A 21,748-nucleotide genomic window follows, 5' to 3' on the forward strand; every position below is an offset into this window, starting at 1 on the left:
TTTCCTCATTGTAGAAATTTATAGAAGAACATAATATTTCTGAAAAGGAAAAATAAAATAAAAATAATCGAAAATGAATTTTGAAAAACACATTTTATTTACGATAAGTTGTGAGAGAATTTAATCTTGAAGAGAGCAATAAAAAGGTTTAGGGGGGTAGGAAGCCTGGAAAATAATTTCTTCTAAAAATCAATATCTGTTTTTACCATGATGTCAAGCATGGGCAACAACGGACTATTCTGGACATTTGCCGCTGGAACAGTTATTTTAAACGTTCACATAACTCCGGTTATTAAATCCGAACTTCAATTTTCACACCATGACCAGGCCATATGTCGCCCTCCCCCTCATTCACTTCAATAGATTGTTTATACTTCTTCCTGAAAAAGACCCCCTCCCTCATATTACATCGACACACGTTTTATTACGATAGAGATCGATTTTATATCTCCCTTTCACTCTTCAAAATTGTATGTTTTGTGGAAAAATGGACCCCCTTCATTTAAACTGCGTGTCCATAGAAACACAGTAAAAGCTCGATAGCGCGAGTACGACATATTTTATTTTATAACCGTCGTTGAACAGCCGAGCTAATTTTGGGCTTACGACTACGTACGTTCAACGCCATAGCCTTGTAATTTTGAACCCAATATCGAAGAAAGGAACTCCTGGATCAAGTATAGGGAGAAATTTGCTTTCGTGGAGAACTTTTCGATTTTTTTTTTTGCGTTACTTGGAGAGAAAATACACGAAAACCTCCTACGGTTAACCTGACGACAAGGGGACTCTATCCCATAATCCGTCTACCACTGAGGATATTTTACGCTATCCACTGTGGTCTTTGCGATAGTTGTATAGACCAACCATCGCTGGGATTCGAACCCGGTTCACCCTATTGGTTGGCGAACGGTTTATTCTCTGAGCCACCACGGCTCCAGTACAGCATATTTTATTTTATAAACGCCGTTGGAACAGCCGACCTAATTCTTCTGGGTTTACAACTAATGTTCAACTTCAAGGGCTTGTAATTTTGAACCTGATTCAGATGACAAGGGAACTCCAGGATCAAGTAGTGGGAGAAATTTGCTTTCGTGGGGGACTTTTTGGTGGAACTAACCCACATTTGCTTTACATGGAGAAGAAAACCACGAAAACCACCCACGGTTAGCTTGATGGCAAAGGGACTTTAACCCATGATCCGTCTACCACAGATGAAATTTCCTCGGCGAAAGAACGTAAAAAAAGAAGAAAAAAAAAGAAACATGTTAACAAAAAGCAATAAATTAAAACTGCAATTCACTATCTGCTACACTTTATATATCCAGTTGATAGAGAATCATTTTTCAATTACATTCCATCCACGAAATATAAATGAAAAATAAATTGTTCCAAAAATAGCCACTGAAACGAGATGGTGAATCAAGATAAAGAATAAGCAAATGTTACAACATACAAAGATTGTTACTTTAGAAGCGATATTTTTGTATCGCGATAGCCGGAACATGCTACTTAATAGCGTCTATTCTCTAAAGCAAAATTAATTTAAAAATCCAAATTTGCGAACTGGGGGTGGAAGGAAAACATCAAAGAACAGATTCCAACCGAAGTGGTACGATTTCGAACGAGAAAGAATGGTAGACAAATTAATGGCAGTAATTGAAATCTAGGACCGGGACCCTGGAATGGGTGGATAAATATCCTCCCCCTTCTGATGCATGGGGGGACGACCCTTCATTTGATGGATGAGATGAGGTTGACACAGGAACGGACCGTAGACGCAAACATTCATTAAATGTACCTAAGCTGTCCATCAACAACCTGAGAGATCAACGATAAAATAAGAGTACTTTGTGGGGTGATAGGAAGCTGAAGTTAAGACTTCAAATGATAACTTTTACACCAAAATGGCTCCCGGTTTTGAATGGCTAATGAATTTCAGAACACTCTTACACGGAGAATCTTTTAAGAGCGATTGATTTCTGTATGAATGTATTTTTATGCAGGATAGATTCCTATGTAGAGAATCTATTCTATGGTACACTTATGCAGGGAACCCATTCACAATTAGACCTGCTAATGAATTTCAGAACAGACCCTTACGCAGAGAATATTTTAAGAGCGATTGATTTCTGTATAAAAGTATTTTTATGTAGGATAGATTCCTATGTAGCGAAACCATTCACAGTTAGACCTGTTTTGAATGGCTAATGAATTTCAGAACAGATTCTTACGCAAAGAATTTTTTAGGTACGACTGATTTCTAAAATGAATGTATTTTTATGTAGGACAGATTCCTATGCAGGCCGCGTAGCCAAAGTATTCTGATCTCACATACTTTTGGGTAATGGTATACCTTTCATCAAAGTATTAGGTTCATCTACTGATTATTGTTCAATAATAACATTATTTTTACAAAATAAGAATTGACTACAAATGTACAAACATATGGATGGTGTTTTCTACGCTAGGGAGCGCTGCAAGCTCTTGATTGCCTATACTTCCGGGTTACTGATTTTGGTGTGTTTTGAAGCCATTTGGCTCTCAACGTGATCCTTGTGTTTTCAGACTTTCTTGAGTAGTATCTCTTGTATACGTTTATTTGTAACCTGGTTTATTATTTGTGTTCAAAAGAAGATCATTTGAAGACCCGTCATTTCCAGACGAAAGAATTTTCATTTGAAAAAAAAAAAATCATTATAAAACTTCTTACCTTGTCAACAATATATAAACTTCGAAATTTCAACCTATGTGATAATTTGTAAAACGAACTTAATCTCGCTGCTTGAACAATATGCTAACATTAACGTTTGATGGTACATCCAAAACAAAGAGTAATAAAAAAGTAAAAATGTGACAGCAAAAGAAGAAAAGAAATAAACTTATTGTTTAAATAACTTTTGACTTTTAAACTCCAGAAAAACTGTAGAACAGACAGTATCATCTTTTAGCATTTCAGAGAGGTTACAGAAAGGGGAGGACATGGACATCCCGCAGAGTAAGAGACAAAAAAAAAATCTGAGGATTATTAACGATCTTCTGGGGCGGGTACAGACATTCAGAAGACAAGACATAAGGCTACACAAATGAAATGTTACAGGTGTATGGGTTTTGAAGTTCAATACAATAATTGAATCCAACGCGAATCCTTTAAATAGCACTGTATTTAACGACCTAGCTCACTTTGTATATAATATAACCTGCGTCTTCAATAGCTGCATCTAAACATATTCAGCTTCATGTGTTTTTGACACCTTACAAAGTGTTTTTCAGATAGATTTTATGAAAAAAGTTAAAAACGGCCAACTATAATAAGGATGGTGAGGGTATATAAGAGGCTATATATAAAGTTGGAGACGAGAATCGAATTAATAATTTTTGAGTTACTCCTTATTCTAATTAATAAAATACAATAAAAATTGGCCACAAAAGTTGAAATTAAAAATTTGAAGAAAAAAATTATATACTATATAGGTAGATAGAGAGAGGTACTTTATTTACGTCGCACTAGAGCTGCACAATGGGCTATTGGCGACGGTCAGGGAAACATCACTGAGGATGATCCGAAGACATGCCATCGCAATTCTGATCCCCTGCAGAGGGAATGGCTCCCCTGCGTAGGTAGCCGGATTACCTGCGAGCGAAGTCAAGCACTTTACGGTAGAACATTTTTAAGAGGACCTATAGCACGCACCCTCGGTCCCTATGCAGGCGGATCTAAGTGGTCACCCACCCGCTAACTGACCCAGTAAAGCTTGACTTCCGTTTTTCTTACTATATATATACTATATATATATATGCAAAAACTCCCCAAATTTTTCTCGTTCTGTGGCAATAGCAAAGCTGACACAGTGGTAAGATTCCAAAAATAGTCGCTTTAGCTGCCTCAGATACGAAAAATAGTCTCCAAAATAGGAGATTCATAAAATAGTTTCCAAAATCAGTCTGTCACATCTGATGTATTTTAATGTACAAAAGGCGAAATCCTTAAACTGTGGAAGATGCATGAACATCCTGTTATGCAGATATTTTAATAAACTTTCCAGAAAAAAAAGGAAGAAAATGTAAGAAGAAAAAAATTATAGAGCTTGTCACGTGTGATGCGACAGTCTAACAGTAATAATTGTAAACAAATAAAAAAACAAATAACTTAACTCGATACTTTAAATGTAAACAGACACTAAGCCAAATAAAAGGTATGGTACAGTTTGTCTAAAGCAAGAACTACTCTAGCTATTTGTCTGGGCCCGTGGCGGTAAATATGGTAACGAGGTACAACTATTCCAAGGGGTCGCTGTTTGGGACTGGTTTAGGGTAGGCGGGAGAAAGGGAATCTTATTCTTCAGTCTATTGTGGTAGCCCTAGAGTGAAGAGGAGCTACCCTCCCTGAAAGGTGCTATTCTTGTTTCCATAGCAGCAGACGGCCTCAGACTTTGTGAAGGGGGGAGTTTTTGCAGTAGACAAACTATATCTATGGTATAGTATCGAAGGTATCTATGATTCTTCGAGAATGGCACAGTCTATACAACTAAAGAATGACCATCTTAGTTGAATCAGTCTCTAGGTTGACTAATTTAGATCCAACAATCCTTCGAATCCTAGCTATTCAGTATAACTCTATTGAATAAATTATGAAAAGAAAAAATAAGATAGATTTCATTAAGTATTTCTCATCGAGTTTTGCAATTCAAAATAAACTGAATTCAAGGACAAGAATTCGAAGAACCATAATTCAGTCAATTTTATTCATTTTCGGTATAAGCATAACACAAGAGCAAAAATTTTATTCTATTTCATAACCGTCGTTGAACAGTCGACCCAATCTTTTGGGTTTACGACTACTAATGTTTACGTATCCTTGTACTTTTGAACCTAATCCATAAGACAAGGGAACTCTTGGATCAAGTATTGGGAGAAATTTTTCCTCGTGGAGGACTCTTTTTTGATTGAACTAAGCCGCTTTTGCGTTACATGGAGAGGAAAGCCACGAAAACCTACCACGGCTAGCCTGACGGCAAGGGGAATCTAACCCATGATCCCACTACCACTGAGAATGTTTGACGTTAGCACTGTGGTCAGTGCAAGCCGGAAGAGGAATTTGTATCGACCAGCCATCGCTGGGATTCGAACCCAATCCACCACATTGGAAGGCGAACGCTCTATCCCCTGAGCGAGCACGGCTCTAATTGAACTGTTTTTTTTTTTTTTTTTTTTTTTTTTTTTTTTTTTTTTTTTTTATCCGTCGTTGAACAGCCGACCCAATTTTGGGTTTACGACTACTAATGTTCAACTCCGTAGCCTTGTAATTCTGAAGCAATCCAGAAGACAAGGAAACTCCTGGATCAGTTCCCCCAGAGGTGCGATTTGTTATGGAGGACTTTGGACATGGAGGACTTTGGGACCACACAGATTTAAAGTGTATCAGTCACCATTTACTACACGGGGATTCTTCGGCCAGCGAGGATCGAACCCACGACCTCTTGGACATGGGCCCAGTGCCCCAGGCTATTCCGGGCCTAAGAGCACATTTATTGTATTAAATATTTTATTCTTTACATCAATTGTTTTCAATATAATTAATAATTAGTAGACTTCTTTTAATTAGTATATTCACAGCACTTTCTTTTATAATGCGGGGTCTTTGGCAAAAGAAGATCGATCATTTAAGTTTTCACAACTGAAAATAATTGAGAACCACTGTCTTGAGAACAAATGAGGGAGGAGACGCATTCCAGCAGACGACATAAAAATGGTCTTCATAAAACTAAAAATAAAATAAACCACCAACATGGAACGCTATCTCAATAAACCACAAACCAAAGAGAAGAGGGCGGTTAATTACTTTACAAAAATGATGGGGGAGGGGTGAACATTTCATAGCAGGACTGCCCGCTGTGACGTAATTGCAAGGCACGTGCGCTGCATTGCGTGCATGGGGAGGGGGGTATCACGTAATCTGTAAACTATCATAGGAGTGCGAAAACAAGAGGTTCGGCAGGAATAAGGTCGAGAAAAAGGGTAAGGGTAAAATATAGTTATTTGGCTGGTTTGACAGAAACATTTATGGACAGAGGGAAACATTTTACATTTAGCAATAATTGATTCTACGCTTTTTTAATTTATTTACATCCATAGAGACGTTGTAAATGTTGAAATATTGATGATTTCACCACATTCTATGGGGAAAAACATGCATTTATCTACTGGTACAAGCCGTAAAATACAGAATAGGTTTATTTATATCAGCAAAGTCAATTCGAAATGCTTGGAGCACAAAGAACTGTACTTTTAGTATAAAGAGGAGATTAAACTATTGAGAAGGTGTACAGTGCGCAGAATAAAAAACGAACCACCCTTAATATCTTTTGATCTAATAATCGAATCTTCAGGTTCTATGACTCATTCTTAAAAGTTACGGAATCGGGCACAAAAACTGAATCTTCTCATACCTTTTCTTTAGACGAATTCAGATTTCTGTCCCCCAAAATATAGGAGGCAGGGGTCTGTCCAGACATTTTGTGAAAGGTCAGTTTTTGTAAAATGGTGAAAAAATTGCTCGTAATTTGTGAATATAAAATAAACGTTAAGTCACATTCTTTCAACCAGGGTTCGCTTTTGTGAATTTGTGCAAATAGGGTCCGTTATTGAGAAAAAAAAAACTTTTTCAAGGAGTTTTTAAATTGTAAAGACATACAAGATTATGCTCAGCACTGTAAAATTATAATTAAAAAAATTAAAATTTTAAAAATAAACAGCAATTGCAGTTACTAAATTAGCCTATACTGCTGAATGCAGAATATTCATTTCGGACGAATAAAGGGAGGAGCGTCTGCCAAAGACAAAATTTAGTTCGTTTACATCTGTCTTTCTCTCCCCCCCCCCTCCCTGGGAAGGGCTTATTCGATTAACAAAACAATAATGAAGATAAACAAATTTGTGAAGGGTCCGATTAAAAGATAAATTATTTTGTGAAGGGTCCGTTAAAGGATCCAAATTTCTTCTAAACAGACCCCTGGGAGGTAGCAGCAATATTCTTTGGCCAAGTGGGAGATATAGTCGTAACAGTTTAGTCCAAAGCTTTGACTCCATGTTCTTTTTACTTATTTCGCCATATCTCGAAAACTTGATACGAATAGAAAATTTTTTGCACGCAATTATAAAATTTGTTTATCCAAAATTAATTCCAAGCAAAAAATATATTTTAGTAGATATTTTTTTACTCTTTACTATTTTATTTAACAATAGTCGAAAAAATATTGAATTGTAAGGTATAAAATTTTTTACATCATTTTAAAACAACTAATTTTAAGAGGCAAAATATAAAATTCAAGCGAAATCGGTTGAATAATTCCTGTGAAATCAAATTTTAAGAACGTCGCATGTTTAAAATTCAATTTCTCAAGAACTATTTACCTGATTTCGCTCAAATTTAGTGTTTTGAAATTTAAAATAAGATAGTTTAAAATGATGCAAAAAATATAAGCCTTACAATTTAAAATTTTTTCAACTATTTTTACATGAAATAGTAAAAAATAATAAAAAAAAATATTTACTAATTTTTTTTTTTTGCTTGGTATTATCTTATTATAATCAAGTTTCATAATTGTATACAAAATTGTTTCAATGCGGGTGAAAAGTTTTCGAGATATGGCGAAATAGGCAAAAAATAAAATTAACATTATGGGGTTCAAACTTATTAAAGATAAATAATAACAGTATAAGAGCGAGAAAAACAGTTCTATCTATTTAAGTTGTCGAAGTCACGTTAACGAGGAAAATTACTTTTCATTTATGTTGCCTAATTGAGTCATACTTTCACACATTCAATACCTTAGGTTAAATTTCTTTTCTTCAAATAAAGATGATCATTTTTTAAATCCAGATAAATGTTCATTTTATAACGATCGTTAAAAATGTTCCTATTATATTATATATATGTTATATTATTATTATAGCATATTTTGTAAATAAAATGTATTTGTTTTGGTGGAAAATATAGCATTTCAAAGAATAAAAACTAATAGTCTAAAATAAATTAAGTTTTGAATGATATAAAAATATCAAAACAGCTCATGAGAAAGATAGTTTTAAAGATGATGAGTTTTAAGTTGAAAAACAGTTTTAAAATAGGGCAAAAACTACAAATCCATATTAAAAAAATAGTAATAATAAGAGTGAAAATATTAACTTATTTTTCTTACAAATGAAAAAAAAACTAAAACATTCAAACCATGGGGGAAAAAAAACATAATTTAACAGTGAAATAAGTATAAATTTCAAAATGTACTTACATACTAATCGAGAATAACAAACAGGACATGAAAAAGAAAAGAAAAATAAATATTTTGAAAACACAACAATACATTTAAATAATAATAGTAAATAGTCTAATATAGAACATATTTATTCGGCTGGGCAACAGCAAAAAAAGAAAGAAAAAAAAATTCTTTTTTAAAGCTTTGGTCGCGCATTACACTTGAAATTTAAAGAAATTATAAAAATTCAAATTTCTTCTCCAGTCTTAGATTTAAGTTAAAATATTACCTGATTACAAGCCTCATTCGCTTCAAAAATAAGCACCCATTTTCATTCTAAAGCCTAGTGACTATTTTCGAAGTGCTAGAAACATGTCGACTGTTATGTGCAATTTATATATTTATGAAATGAATGAAGTTTTTAACCGTTAGATTATTAGAAATTTTAAAAACGGTTAATATCTACCGGTCGGGCATTACACTTGAAATTTAAAGAAACTATCAAAATTGAACATTTTTTTTTCCTTATCTCAGATTTAAGTTATGAGGGGGAAAGTGAAGAGAGTAGAGAAATCGCGTAACCTGGAGTCGCAAATTCGATTTAAAAAGAGCATGGTTCCTAATAAAAATAATATAAACACCGAGGGACTATTCTCCAATTCAACACATTCTAAGATTTAGTATTGAATAATTATAAATTAAATATAGTTCTCACCTTGTGGTGGTCCTTTCGTTTCCAGCAACATAAAAAAGAAAAAAGAAATGTTAAAAAAAACATAAACAACACAACGATTGAAAGACTTGGGACAGTGTAATTAATTCTCAGTCAAAATTTCATTAACGAGAAAATTTCTAGTGCTTATTACGTCAATAACACCAAGATTTAAAATTCCGAAAAAAAATACCTAGTTGTAAAAAATAGTAAGAAACAGTTTGATATAATAAGTCACCTGAAGAATAATATTGACATAAGATCTTAAAATCTATTTATTTACCAGTAAAAGCTGTATACAAATTCATTAATAAATAAGTTTATAATAAATTTTCTTCAGGACATTCTAACAAACTACAGTAAAAGCACGATGTAACGTGTACGGCGTATTACGATAAGTCCGTTGTTACGACAAGTTTCCGTCATAATACAGTCGGACTTCTACTTAACGAACTTCCCATTTGCGAATTCCTTTATTTTGCGAGGAACTAAGAACATTTTGGAAATAACTTCGTAAAATAACTGGAAAAAAGCGAAGTGAATTTTCTATTTAACGAGCTTTTCTTAGAGATCCACTTTCCCCATTTCCCAAAATATTTCAAACTTGTTAACGCATTTCAAGAGGGAAATGACCTTAAATTGATTTTCTTTTTGAGAAAGCAGTAAAATCCAGTAGCAGTAATGTATGAAAATATGTTTAAAATTACTGTTATAATAAATGCAGCTATAATTTGATACATAAATTTAGTTTGTTTTTTTTAGTTGAAAATGTATGTAGCATGATAGTATAACACTGGATAATGCTTTTCTCTGCTGTTGCTTTCCATGCAGATTTCTTTTATGGCTAAGATTTATAAAATAAATAGTAAATACTAGTTGACACGATAACGGTGTATCGATAGCTACTTTTATTATGTCTAGTGTTTATGAATTTAAAACCTGTTATGTTTCGTTAACAAATTTTCCATATAACGAACTTATTATCGAGATTTAGCTACCTGGAAAGAGCTCCGTCTGTACTAACATTAAAGATTAAGATTTTTACAACGAATTTGAAATAAGTATAGTTACCCGATGTTTTATTATTATTATTTATTTATTTTAAAAGAAAATTATATTTGTATACTTTTTAAGCTATCAACATTAGATGAAAAAAAAAAACAGAATTGACATTTTAATTCATTTCTGGTATCATTACAGAAAAGAGAAAAACGAAACTTATTTTAATTTCACAATTTCCAGATTAATACAGGGTGCGTAGCCAAATCTTTTAATTAAAAATAAGCACCTTTTAAGTACTTTTTAAGCACTCAAAAAATAATTTTAAGCACCATATACATTTACTAAATGCAAAATAATTTTCTAAGACTTTACATGATCATGATAAAATAACTAATTTCTGACAAAGAACTCTTTTTTTTTTTATCATATTAGCCATTATAAAATGATCAAGAGATTTTTGGTTCAGTATCAGAGGGTGGGAAATGAAGCTTGACTTTGAGAATATCTTTCAAAATACAGCAGAGTTGCACATGAGAGCGCAATAATCTCACCGACACCAGGTCACATGCGAACTCGCAAATATTTCATCTAACTTTTAAAGTGATTGGCGCTTTCATACGCAATGGACCAACGGTACGCTGAAATAGATTGTGGTTGAATGAATTGTGAAAACGTTGAATAGAACAATGTGAAAAGCACGCTTTTGCATAATACGTGGCGAAAATTGACATGGTAAAGAAAAAAAAATCTAATTTTCGAAAAGGGAAAAGCAGTTTTTAAAAACAACCAATGAAAAAAGCACCTTTAAGGGCTTTTAAAAAACGAAAATCAAAAGTAAGCACCTTTAAGCACTTTTTAAAAACGCTACGCACCATGTTTATAGAGGCATGTGAGAGCGACCCACTGCAAGTTATCTTCTTTCTTACACAGAGAAACGCTTCTGTTTTTAAAAAATGCTCTGTTTCAAAAGAATGTGCCTTTCGCGATGACCACAAATTTACAATGTTCTCTTTATTCTTTCTTGACCACTGTTTTCACGTTTAATGTGTTTGCTTAAAACATCAAGCTCACTATAACGACAATTCCTGCTGATATTGCGAATTGTCGTTTTAACGGTCTTTTATTGCTATTTAAAGTGGAAGTCGAAATTAAAAATAAAAAATTACATCACTAATGAAGAAAGTAAAGAATGCTTGAAAGTAATTTATGTTGAATCACTCATCATAGCCAGCATATGATTTTGACGCCTATTTTAATAATTTTCATTATATAATGAATACCATACAAAATTTATCAATAAAAATCATTCCAGCTACAAAACTTAAATCAGAATATGAAGTAAACATTGTTTTAAACTCCATATAATTGCATGAAAAAATAATAAATAAATGACATGAAAAATAGGAAAGAGTCTTTCAAATATTACGTAAACATCTAGCGGAGGAAGGGTTTTGAGAATTGCTTATTTTTGCTGACAAGAGGGGAGACGGGGTGATATTCACATCCCCCTATTTTCAAATTTATTTAAACGGGCAGAAGGAGCGATATTCAATCAAATTACCTTATTTTCAAATTTATTTAAAATCTTAAAGTTTGGAACAAAATTCAGGGAAAGAAGCAGTCTGAAAAATTTTACTCAATATATATATATATATATATATATATATATATATATATATATATATATATATATATATATATATATATATATATATATAAACAGTGGAGCATCGTTTATACGACGATCACTTATACGACGTTTACATGTATACGACGTTTTAGTGTGGTCCCAAATCATTCCTATTCATTTTAATGTAAAAATATATCGTTTATACGACGCACAGAATCGGTTATACGTCGGTTTTTAGATTTTGTTCACGTTTATTTAATTTTTTATTTTTTCTTGTGTATTTTAAAAAAGGGTGGAATTTGCCAACATGAATGATACAGAAAAGGGTGCCAATAAGAATGCTTGGATGACGACCGTAATTTTTACCAGATGACTGAAAAAACTAGACAATGTTATGAAGAGGCAAAAACGAAAAATTTTGCTATTCATCGACCAATGTCCAGCGCACTCATCGATACTAATTATTTTGGAAAATGTAAAAGCTCTCTTTTTTCCTGCACATTGCACAAGCGCGCTTCAGCCATTAGATTTGGCCGTGATTAGAAATCTAAAATTGCATCATAAAGCAGTAAGTTCAACTCGCTATTCAAAGCATTGTAGAGACTAATAGCAAGAAAATATAATTAAAGGTAACATACATTCAAATTGCTCACTGTAATTTTTCTTCTTCGGTTATTTGTTTGTTTTGCTTTGTCTAATTTAGAAATTTATGTAAATCAACACGTTAAACATTAAAATTAACTGAAAACAGAGATAGTTCCAGTTTTAGAAGTAAAAATCGATTATACGACGCTATCGTTTATACGACGTTTTTCGGTGGTCCCTTCGGCGTCGTATAAACGATACTCCACTGTATGTATGTATGTATATATATATATATATATATATATATATATATATATATATATATATATATATATATATATATATATATATATATATATATATATATATATATATATATATATATATTTCTGGATAGAATTTACAGAAAATTTTCCTAAGACATTCCCGTTTGTTTACATCTAGAAAATTATGGAAGCATTCGAAGCATAAAACCGGAAGATATCAAGATGAAAGAATTAGCTTATAGCTTACACAGAGAAATAAAACTTAGGGGATAAAAATGAAAGTTAACGAAGTAAAAATACTTAAGAGAGTAATGGATAAAACGAAAGAGAAGGAGAGAATGTGTTATGAACAACATAACATAGTCCAAAATTGTTAAAAACATGCTTACATAATATTTCGACCCCAAATGGCAAATTTTAAACTAAACGACATCCTTTTATAAATCGAACTCATGCGTGAAAGAAATTAAAATTTTCTCATGAAATCAGAAGAGCTGATAAAAAAAAATTTAATGAAACAAACAAATATATACGTGACATGCTTACTCTTTAACCAAACAAATAAGCGATAATGTTTAACAAACTGATATGATCAAGTAATGAAGAAAAAAATTTTGTAACTGTAAGAATTTTTGTGACAATACAATTGAATAGTACCAGTCCGCACGACAAAGTACCCGCCTTCCCAAACAGCAACTGCGTCATTAATTGAAAATGCTTTTTATCCAGCTGTCCTCCCCTCCATTAACTCTGGGGAGTTCGTTAGTTTTGATCATTTGAGATAATCTTATATAGAGTTTTATCATGGGTGACCTTTTCAACTCTGTTAATGGATGAAGTTGTCACTTTTTAGCGTGGTGATGCTTTATATAATGCCACCGCTTCTATCTTTTGTCGTTGAAGTGTATACGATTGTGTGTTTCGTATTTTGATGCGGCGATTTTAAGATCATAAGGGGGGCAACAATTCTATTATACCTTGAATACCCCAGATCGAAATTCTTGCTGGTCCCATCAAAACAATTTGATGGTCTATGTTGGTTTTAGTGCGACTCATGATGGTCGAACGTCATTTGATGAACACCATCATCCAACATTTTCAATTATGCATTCATGGTTTTTGATATGCGAACAAACTTTCATCACTCCATGATGAAAAATGCTACTTAATGGTAATGATATACTATGATGGTTAATTATCAAGAGAAGTTTGATTCTCATGGATCAACAATCCATGACGATCCGTGATGGTTCCAACTAAACTTTTCCATGATAGTTTAATTTGAATTCTTGTTGGTTCTCAGGAAAATACCATCAAAACAATTTTTTTTTGTTGGCCCATCAAAAATCAGTCAGAATTCAAACATTGGGGTAATGGTTGTTCATGATCTTTCCAACATTTGATTTCTAAGATACTAAGATGAAAATTCGTGATGATCTATAATGGTACAACAATGCATTTCTATGATGGTTTAATAATAATTATTGTTGGTTCAGCAGCAAAATAGCATCAAAACAAGTTGCTATTTATATGTTGGCCCATGAAAAATCAGTTAGAATTCCTACATTGGGTTGATGGTGGTTCATGATCGTTCCAACTACTAATTTCTAAGAAACTATGATGGAAATTTCTGATGGTTCAACATGTACAAACCATCAAAAGAAGTTGCTATTCTTATTTTGAACAATCATAAATCAGCCCGAATTCCTACTTTGGGGTGATGGTTATTTATGTTGGTTACCATCAAAAATATAATGTTTCAGAATGGAATTATTGATGGTTACCATTAAGATTATGTTGGTCTATCAATGGAAAACCATAAAAAAAATTTGACTCTGGTAGCAATTAGATATTAATCGAAATTTACCAGTTTTGAAACTAAAATTTTAAAGGACAGATCCAAAATCCACTATGTAAAAAAAAAAAAAAAAAAGCCTGTTTTACAGTTAAGTTGGAATAGATTTGCAAAATTTTCAGAAAATTGTCTATTTCGTAACACGGATAGGCAGAATTAAAGTAGGTTTGTCACAGTTTTGGATCCACTAAATCTTCAAAAAATTCCTGTTTCTGAATGTGAAACATTTGGAAATATTTTATTTCAAGACTGAGTGGAACTAACATGTCATTTTTGAAGTCAACAAACATTTATTGAAAATTTTTTATTTCCAAACAAAGCAAAGATGAATAAGAAAACTGCAACAAACAGTTCGGGATAAATTTCGAAGCCTGTTTTGGTACAGACATCTTTGGTCATCTACTTTTATTTTTAGGCAACAAGAAGGACCGTAAGGAACTCCCACAACACAACGATTCTTCAATTCATGATGAAGTGGTAAAGGGCCACTTCTGCCTCAGGCATCCCGACCAACCGACAGGACTAGGTACAGACATGAAACATTTCTTTGAAAAATACTTATTCCGGAAGAGAGCTAGGATAAATTGATCTGCAATAATTTTGGATAAATTATTCGAGCATGCATCTTTTCAACAGATAATCGATTGTAATCGATTTGTCTGGATCCGCGTTTAAAGCTTATATTTACGAAGTGGCCCTGTTTTTGATAAACTTTCGAATTTTAAAAACCAGCTCTCAAAAGTTTAGAATCATTTTAGGTACCTAGACAAATTATAGAACGAAAAAATACTTGACACATTTTTAAAATTAGAAAGAAAGTGAATCAATATTTTTGTTAAAGTATAAAACTCTAATCCTACAAAATCTGTTACGGCAATCTCCTGAAAATAATATGTAAGCACATGACCCCTGAATTCATCACTAGATAATGTAGAATTGTTAAATGTGCTTTCTTATTTATAAGAAACAAAATTGAATTCGTAACAAGTTTGAAACAATGAGCCCTGCGGTTAAGCATGAACCATGTATATAACCTTGCCCGCAAGCATATTATTGTATATGTCCATCTATACATAAACCATATATGTATATATGCGTGCATGAAAATGTGTAGATAATTAATGGATTGCCCCTAAGTTCGAACTATAAGATTCAGCTATTTTCACCAACTTAGGGAATTAAAATAAAATGATGTTGGATCTTGGAAATCTTCATCTTTAGATTCTTTAAAATCGCATTTGTATTCTTCGAAAATGGGTTATTCAACGCACAACAAAAAAATTAGAAATATCAGAACCAAAAACTAAAAATTAGGATAATTAAAGACGAAATAATCATAATCCAAATAAATCAAAGCAACTAAAATATTCTCAATCATTGATAGATATTCTAAATATACACTGTCAATAATCACACTTTTTCTCAGCTGTCATAATAAAAGTCGAGTCACAATTTTGGAATATATATGGACTAGCTTCGATGGCTCAGGGGATAGAGCGTTTGCCTTCCAATGAGGTGAACCGGGTTCGAATCCCAGCGATGGTTAGTCGATACAAATTCCGCATCCGGCTTGTACCAACCACAGTGCTGACGTGAAATATCCTCAGTAATAGACGGATCATGGGTTAGAGTCCCTTTGCTATCAGGCTAATTGTGAGAGGGTCCCGTGGTCTTCCTCTCCATGTAACGCAAATGCGGGTTAGTTCCATCAAAAAGTCTTCTACAAAGGCAAATTTCTCCCAATACTTGTCCCATGAATTTCCTTGCCTTCTGGATTGGGTTCAAAATTACAAGGCTACGGAGTTGAACATTAGCAGTCGTAAACCCAAAAATTGGGTCGGCTGTACAACGACGGTTATAAAATAAAATATATATGGACAATGGTTCAATCAGGAATGCGAACTTAAGTTGGATCATAGTGGTATTTTTACTTTTTGTGTTTTATAATTGAAAATTGACGCAAATAATTAAATAATAAAAAAATTTTTACAAATCATTAGTCTAATGGAAATTCTGTGCAAAATTGAATATTTAAGCATTAAAAAAATTACTTCATAAAAGGATGTCTCCGAGTCCAAAAAAAAAAAAAGAATTTCCTTTGTGGCGCCTGCTTAGCATGCAGTCACAAGATTTAACTTCTCTCCAACAAACTGGTTTATGTCTACGAGACAGAAAAGTAAGATGGACGTGCTCGATAACGTTAAGAGTTTTTATTGTCTTTCTATGTTGTTCTTAATTGTGGGTCCCCAACTTTACGATTCTTCCTCGTAGCAGAACTCACTGTTTTGCTTACACGCTGTTTTTGTTTGCTCAGTACTCCCATCAACTGCTCGACAGGACATCCCACCGCCCACTTGAAACCTCTAAGTCTTTTCTTTTTTTATGCTGCCCCTCGACTAAAGTCAATTTTTCACGCTGCTGAGGAACTTAATGCTTTGGTGTTCTTCATCCAAAACGCAATCTTAGAGGCAAATTTAAGAAGAAAAAAAAACCATTATAATATTTCCCGCGAACCCTAGCAGCAAAATAACTTTCCTCATTGGACCAATATTCACGAATATTGGCTCAATAAGGGTATAAAGGACCGTTATTTTCCGATATTGGTCCGATATAGAATTGTTCGATTCACCCAATATGTTACAGTCAATATAGGCCCAATATAGAATTGTCCGATTTACCCGAAACTTTTAACAAAGACTCAAAAATTTTAACAAATTTACTAGGCCGTGATACCTGGTTGGCAGGGAGCTGAACACACGTTCGTAAGAATGGCAGTTCTAATACCGCCGGCCAAGGACTCCCGTGTAGTGAATGGTGACTGGTGCCCGATAAATCCGTTGGGTCACAAGATCCTCCATGTTCCTATGACAAATTATACCTCTGGGGGCACTGAATTGGAAATTGATCGTTCTTTGGTTCAGGTTAAAATTACGATCTGTGGATGAATGAATGGATGTATGAATGGTTCCGCTCTAAAAACGGGTGTGACAGAAGTCGAATTCTTGGCCATAGAGAGTGCCACTGGAAAACAATAACAATCGCACCCCTTACCTTAAAGGCCTACGGCAACAACAACAAATTATTAAATGCATATCAATTCATCTACAACGATAACTTGATTTTATTAACCTCATGAAGCACCAGTTCTCAAATGTATGATTCAAACTCACAACAGTATCTGACAGCCAAATCGAAAAAATTTAAAACAATACTTATTATAATTAATAATAATTAATTTTTAATTGATAATTAATTTTTTAAAATTGAATTGAATGCCAGCAGTGCCGGCTTTTTACATTTCACAAGAGCCAGGTTTCCAAATTTAACCTACAAATACTCGCGATGGCTCAGGGGATAAAGAACTCGGTTCAATATGATGCAACTCAGGTTCAAGTTCCGACGATGAATTCTGCCCTCGGCTCGCCCCTCCCACAGTGTTAGCGTAAAATACCGTCAGTTGTAAACGGATCGTGGGTTCGAATCACCTTGCCGTTGTGTTACCTCGGAAAGTTTTAATGCTTTTCCTCTCGATGTAACGCAAACGCGGGATAGTTTCATCAAAATGTTCCAATGAATTTCCTTGTGTTTTGAGTTGAGGTTCAAATTTACAAGGCTACGGAGTATAACATCGATATATACGATATATATCGAAATATAAATGGAATGTATTATAGAATAAAATGTAATAAAATTGTGATTGCAAAGAAACTCGTGTTTATTGGAAAGTGTAACAGATCCCTCCATGAGGGCCCCCAAAACAAAGGGGATGAGGCACTCATTTTTGCTATTGCAACGATTATTCTTTTTTTTCCCCTTAAAAAAAACATCAAAAGAGTATAAGTTAAACGCTTTAAGAAATACTATGCAAGGGTTAAAAAATAAAATAAAAAACTTAAATATGAAAAAAAAAAAACAGCCGGGTATGCAAATGATAGAAAATGTAAACACTAAGAACCGGATGTCTCGCTTTTCATTTCCTGATATTGAAATAATGACGATGCAAATTCGATACGGACACTCACTCATGCTAATACGATAGATCATTAACAACTGTTCCGTAAAATCATCGCTTCAATATTTGTTCACGAGCGATCGCTGACTAGTCAAACAAGAGCAGCGACATCTACATTTAATTACAAGATGGAACATTAAAAAAAAAACTATAAGATGTTTTCAATGGAGATGGAATCGAAAAATAAAATTTAAAAAAAAAATGTTAAAAGAAATAAAACACACTTTTGAAACTTTTTTTTTTTTTTTTTTTTTTTTTTTTTTTTTTTTTTTAAGGAAATACCGTCAAGAAAATGTATCTTGGAATTAAAATGAGTTATTAAAAAAATTATTTCCTCAAAAAAAAAAAAAAAATTAAAAACTGGTATAACCGTAAGCGGTTTTTCAATAAATCGTGAGGGGTGTTTGAACAATTGCCTAAATCATATCACTTTTAATACTTAAAAAAAAAAAGTTGTACATCCCTACACTAACTGTTTTTTACTTCTTTTTAGTTTTCACTTATTTAACACTAAAAATACCATAACCGGCCAAATGACCGTTTAAGAACTTTTGCTTCGAAAAGGTTCTTATCATCTTGTCGTTTTTGCACATTTCACTTCATGACTTTTTCTAACAATTATATACAGTTAATATTCTATTATTATTAATTTTTTGTATTTTGTTTGTTTTGTGGTAATACTTGTGCTATCAGAACCGGTCATTTGACCGGACGAACAATTTATTGCTTTATAAGGTTACGATGTATTGCGTGTTCAACGTATTGCATTCGATTATAGTTGCACATTTCTGCAAAGACTGTTACGTAGTGAGTTCAATCAGAATAACTGTGAATTCAAATTTCAAGAAAGTACCTAAAATTTTAGATTGACATTTTTGTGACAGAAAAAGCGACACAAACTACATGCTTTGGTAAGTAGCTTATATTTTTTGGATAGCTTTACTTCATTTCTAACTAACTGTTAGTTTTTACCCAGAAAAATGTCGAAACAATCGAGACAGCACAAGTTCTTAGAAGAAATAATATTAATTATAAGAATAATTATAAGAATTATAATTCTCATATATATTCTTATAATTGTAAGAATTATAGAAATAATAATAATGATAGAAATAATAATAATTAGAAGAAATATGTTTGCGGAAAATGTACAATGGAAATACCCTGTATATGTAAAAAATGCATCGAGCAATGAATTAAAATTTCTTATTTCAATCAAGAAACATTAAGTCCGGTCATTTGACCGTCTATGGTAGAAATAGGTAGATATTAAGTGTTGGTATGTTTAGTGTTAAGAATGCATTAAAAAGCTTCGGAGTTAAAACTATTATTTAAAGTATAGTGCGACAATAAACTGTTTAAAATAATCGTTTTAATTCTTTACATTTCTAAAGATTTTCTTCCCTTTCTTCCACTTGGGATGGAAGAAACTTATTTATGGATGGAAAAACTTGCCATCGCAGCCCCATACTTTCAAATAAAACAAAAAGAAAAATAAATTTAAAAAAAAACTACAAATTACAATCTTTAGTAAGACATTTTTTAAAGGACGAAACTACCCAGCCACATTGGAGTGAAATCAATCACGGTTACAGCGATCTAAAGATTAACAAGTAAAATATATTCCATAGCATGTAAACACGCCTACATTTTCTTTAAAACACCATCACATAACCAAGTCAACGAGGAAAACTGTCATACCTTTCACTTGCACCACATATTTCTTCTGTCAGGGGGTCTTAAAGATATTACCAGGAAGCCCCCTTGCAGACGAGATGATTTTTAGGTGCCCACCCGTTGACTTTGGAATTTTTGGCACGCGCACTACATAACCTGCACGCACGAGTAGGGTGGGCGTAGATTTACGTATATCCTTCACCGTCTACAGTTTCTTTTGGGCCAACTATAAAAAAAATTCTATTTGCTTTTTTTTAATGCTCGTATCGAATGTTTTGCGGTCTCTCTGGGATTCTAGTGATTGAGACACGCAATTATTTTTCCACTATAAGGTACTTTTTAAAAAATAATAAATAAAATGGGGTCTTCGGCTGCCCCACAACAAATTATAAGTTTAAATACGTTTATCTATTATATTTTTTTCTCTTACGTGGCACCGTAAAAATCGGGTATTTCTTTATCAAAATTGGCAACATTGTAGTTATAAATAGTAATTCATTTGGTTGGATTGTCTCAAATAATAATTTAAGTAGTGTTGAATAGTTAGTTATGTGTTTAATATTTATTTAGTTTAATTTCGTTTCTTAAAAAAAAATTAAAAATTTTTAGGTGCAAATTACTCCATACTGTTATGAATTAAGGTAAAAAGAGATTCGTTAAGTGATTTAGAATTTAACTTTCAGCTTCATGAACAAAGTGATGAATGCAAAAATTCTATTTAAATTATACATCCGTTAGTTTGGTAAGCAAAAATATTAAATCACAGTTGTGAATTTACTAAATTTGTTAAAACAGTATACTTTTAATTTTAAATGTTATTTCAAAAAATGATTACTTAGAAAAATGATTTAAATTCACTAATAGATCTTAATAGTAGTATATCATAAGGGAGGGAAATATTTGGACATGGGAAGTGGCGGGAGAAATGTTCTTTTTAGTACATATACTTTTAGTCGAATAATTTCAACTATTTCATGACAAAAAACAGAAATTATTGCGAAGCAATCATCGGGGTTGGTGAGCGTCAGCGAACTAGGGGCTTAGTCCTCTAGTATTTTATAAAAAAAAATAATGACTATTTCATGAAACGTAACTCGTTAAAGATATTGTTTTTCAAATTTTTCATTTCTCCAAATGTATCTTTCCAAATGGTAAATTTTTCCGAAACTGATTTTCCCTCCTCCCTTTTCTTGCATTAAAAATAATTTCAAAAAGGGGATTTTTTTTTTTTTTTTTTTTTTTGCGTAAGCATTGTTTATATGCTTCCCCCATTGTCAGCAAAATTAATAAAAAAAAAACCTCTTTATGTGCTTACACAATATTTGAAGGGCTCCTTATCCTAAATAAGTTATATCAGGAAATATTCGGTATTGTTTAGAAGGGTATTTTTGAAGAAAAACATAATATTCATACACAAATATGTCATAGAATGAAAATTCCAGAAACTTTAAAGTAACAATCTGGAAACAACACTAAGGTAATCTGGCTAATCACTCTATTGTCCCAAGACTTCCATATAAAATTAAAAAGTAAATTTTTTAAAAATAAAATGGATACTTACAGTGACATTCACCAGTTTAGGTTCTTCTCGCAATAATCTAACTAATTCGTGATAATCACTGGAAGCGGATTTAAGTATCCACTCTTTTCGTCTTGGATCAAGCTGTTGAGAAAAATATACTGAGTTGAGTACTGAGTATTTTTTGAGTGCTGATTTTTTTTTTTTCAGTACTGAATATTTATTTGAGTTCTGAATA

At 32.7% G+C, this 21,748-nt stretch overlaps 1 protein-coding gene across 1 annotated transcript in view; it reads right to left on the minus strand.

Annotated features, from left to right (window-relative positions):
* Positions 1–21,748, minus strand: part of LOC107439313 (uncharacterized) — a 117,545-nt gene that overhangs the window by 72,730 nt on the left and 23,067 nt on the right. Inside the window, exon 6 of the mRNA XM_087168475.1 lies at positions 21,553–21,654. Within this exon, the coding sequence (XP_087024601.1) occupies positions 21,553–21,654 (102 nt within the window). The remainder of the gene's footprint in view (positions 1–21,552; positions 21,655–21,748) is intronic.

Source organism: Parasteatoda tepidariorum, chromosome 7 (assembly GCF_982258835.1).
Source record: "Parasteatoda tepidariorum strain Cologne lab strain chromosome 7, Ptep-v5.0, whole genome shotgun sequence".
Classification (NCBI taxonomy): domain Eukaryota; kingdom Metazoa; phylum Arthropoda; class Arachnida; order Araneae; family Theridiidae; genus Parasteatoda; species Parasteatoda tepidariorum.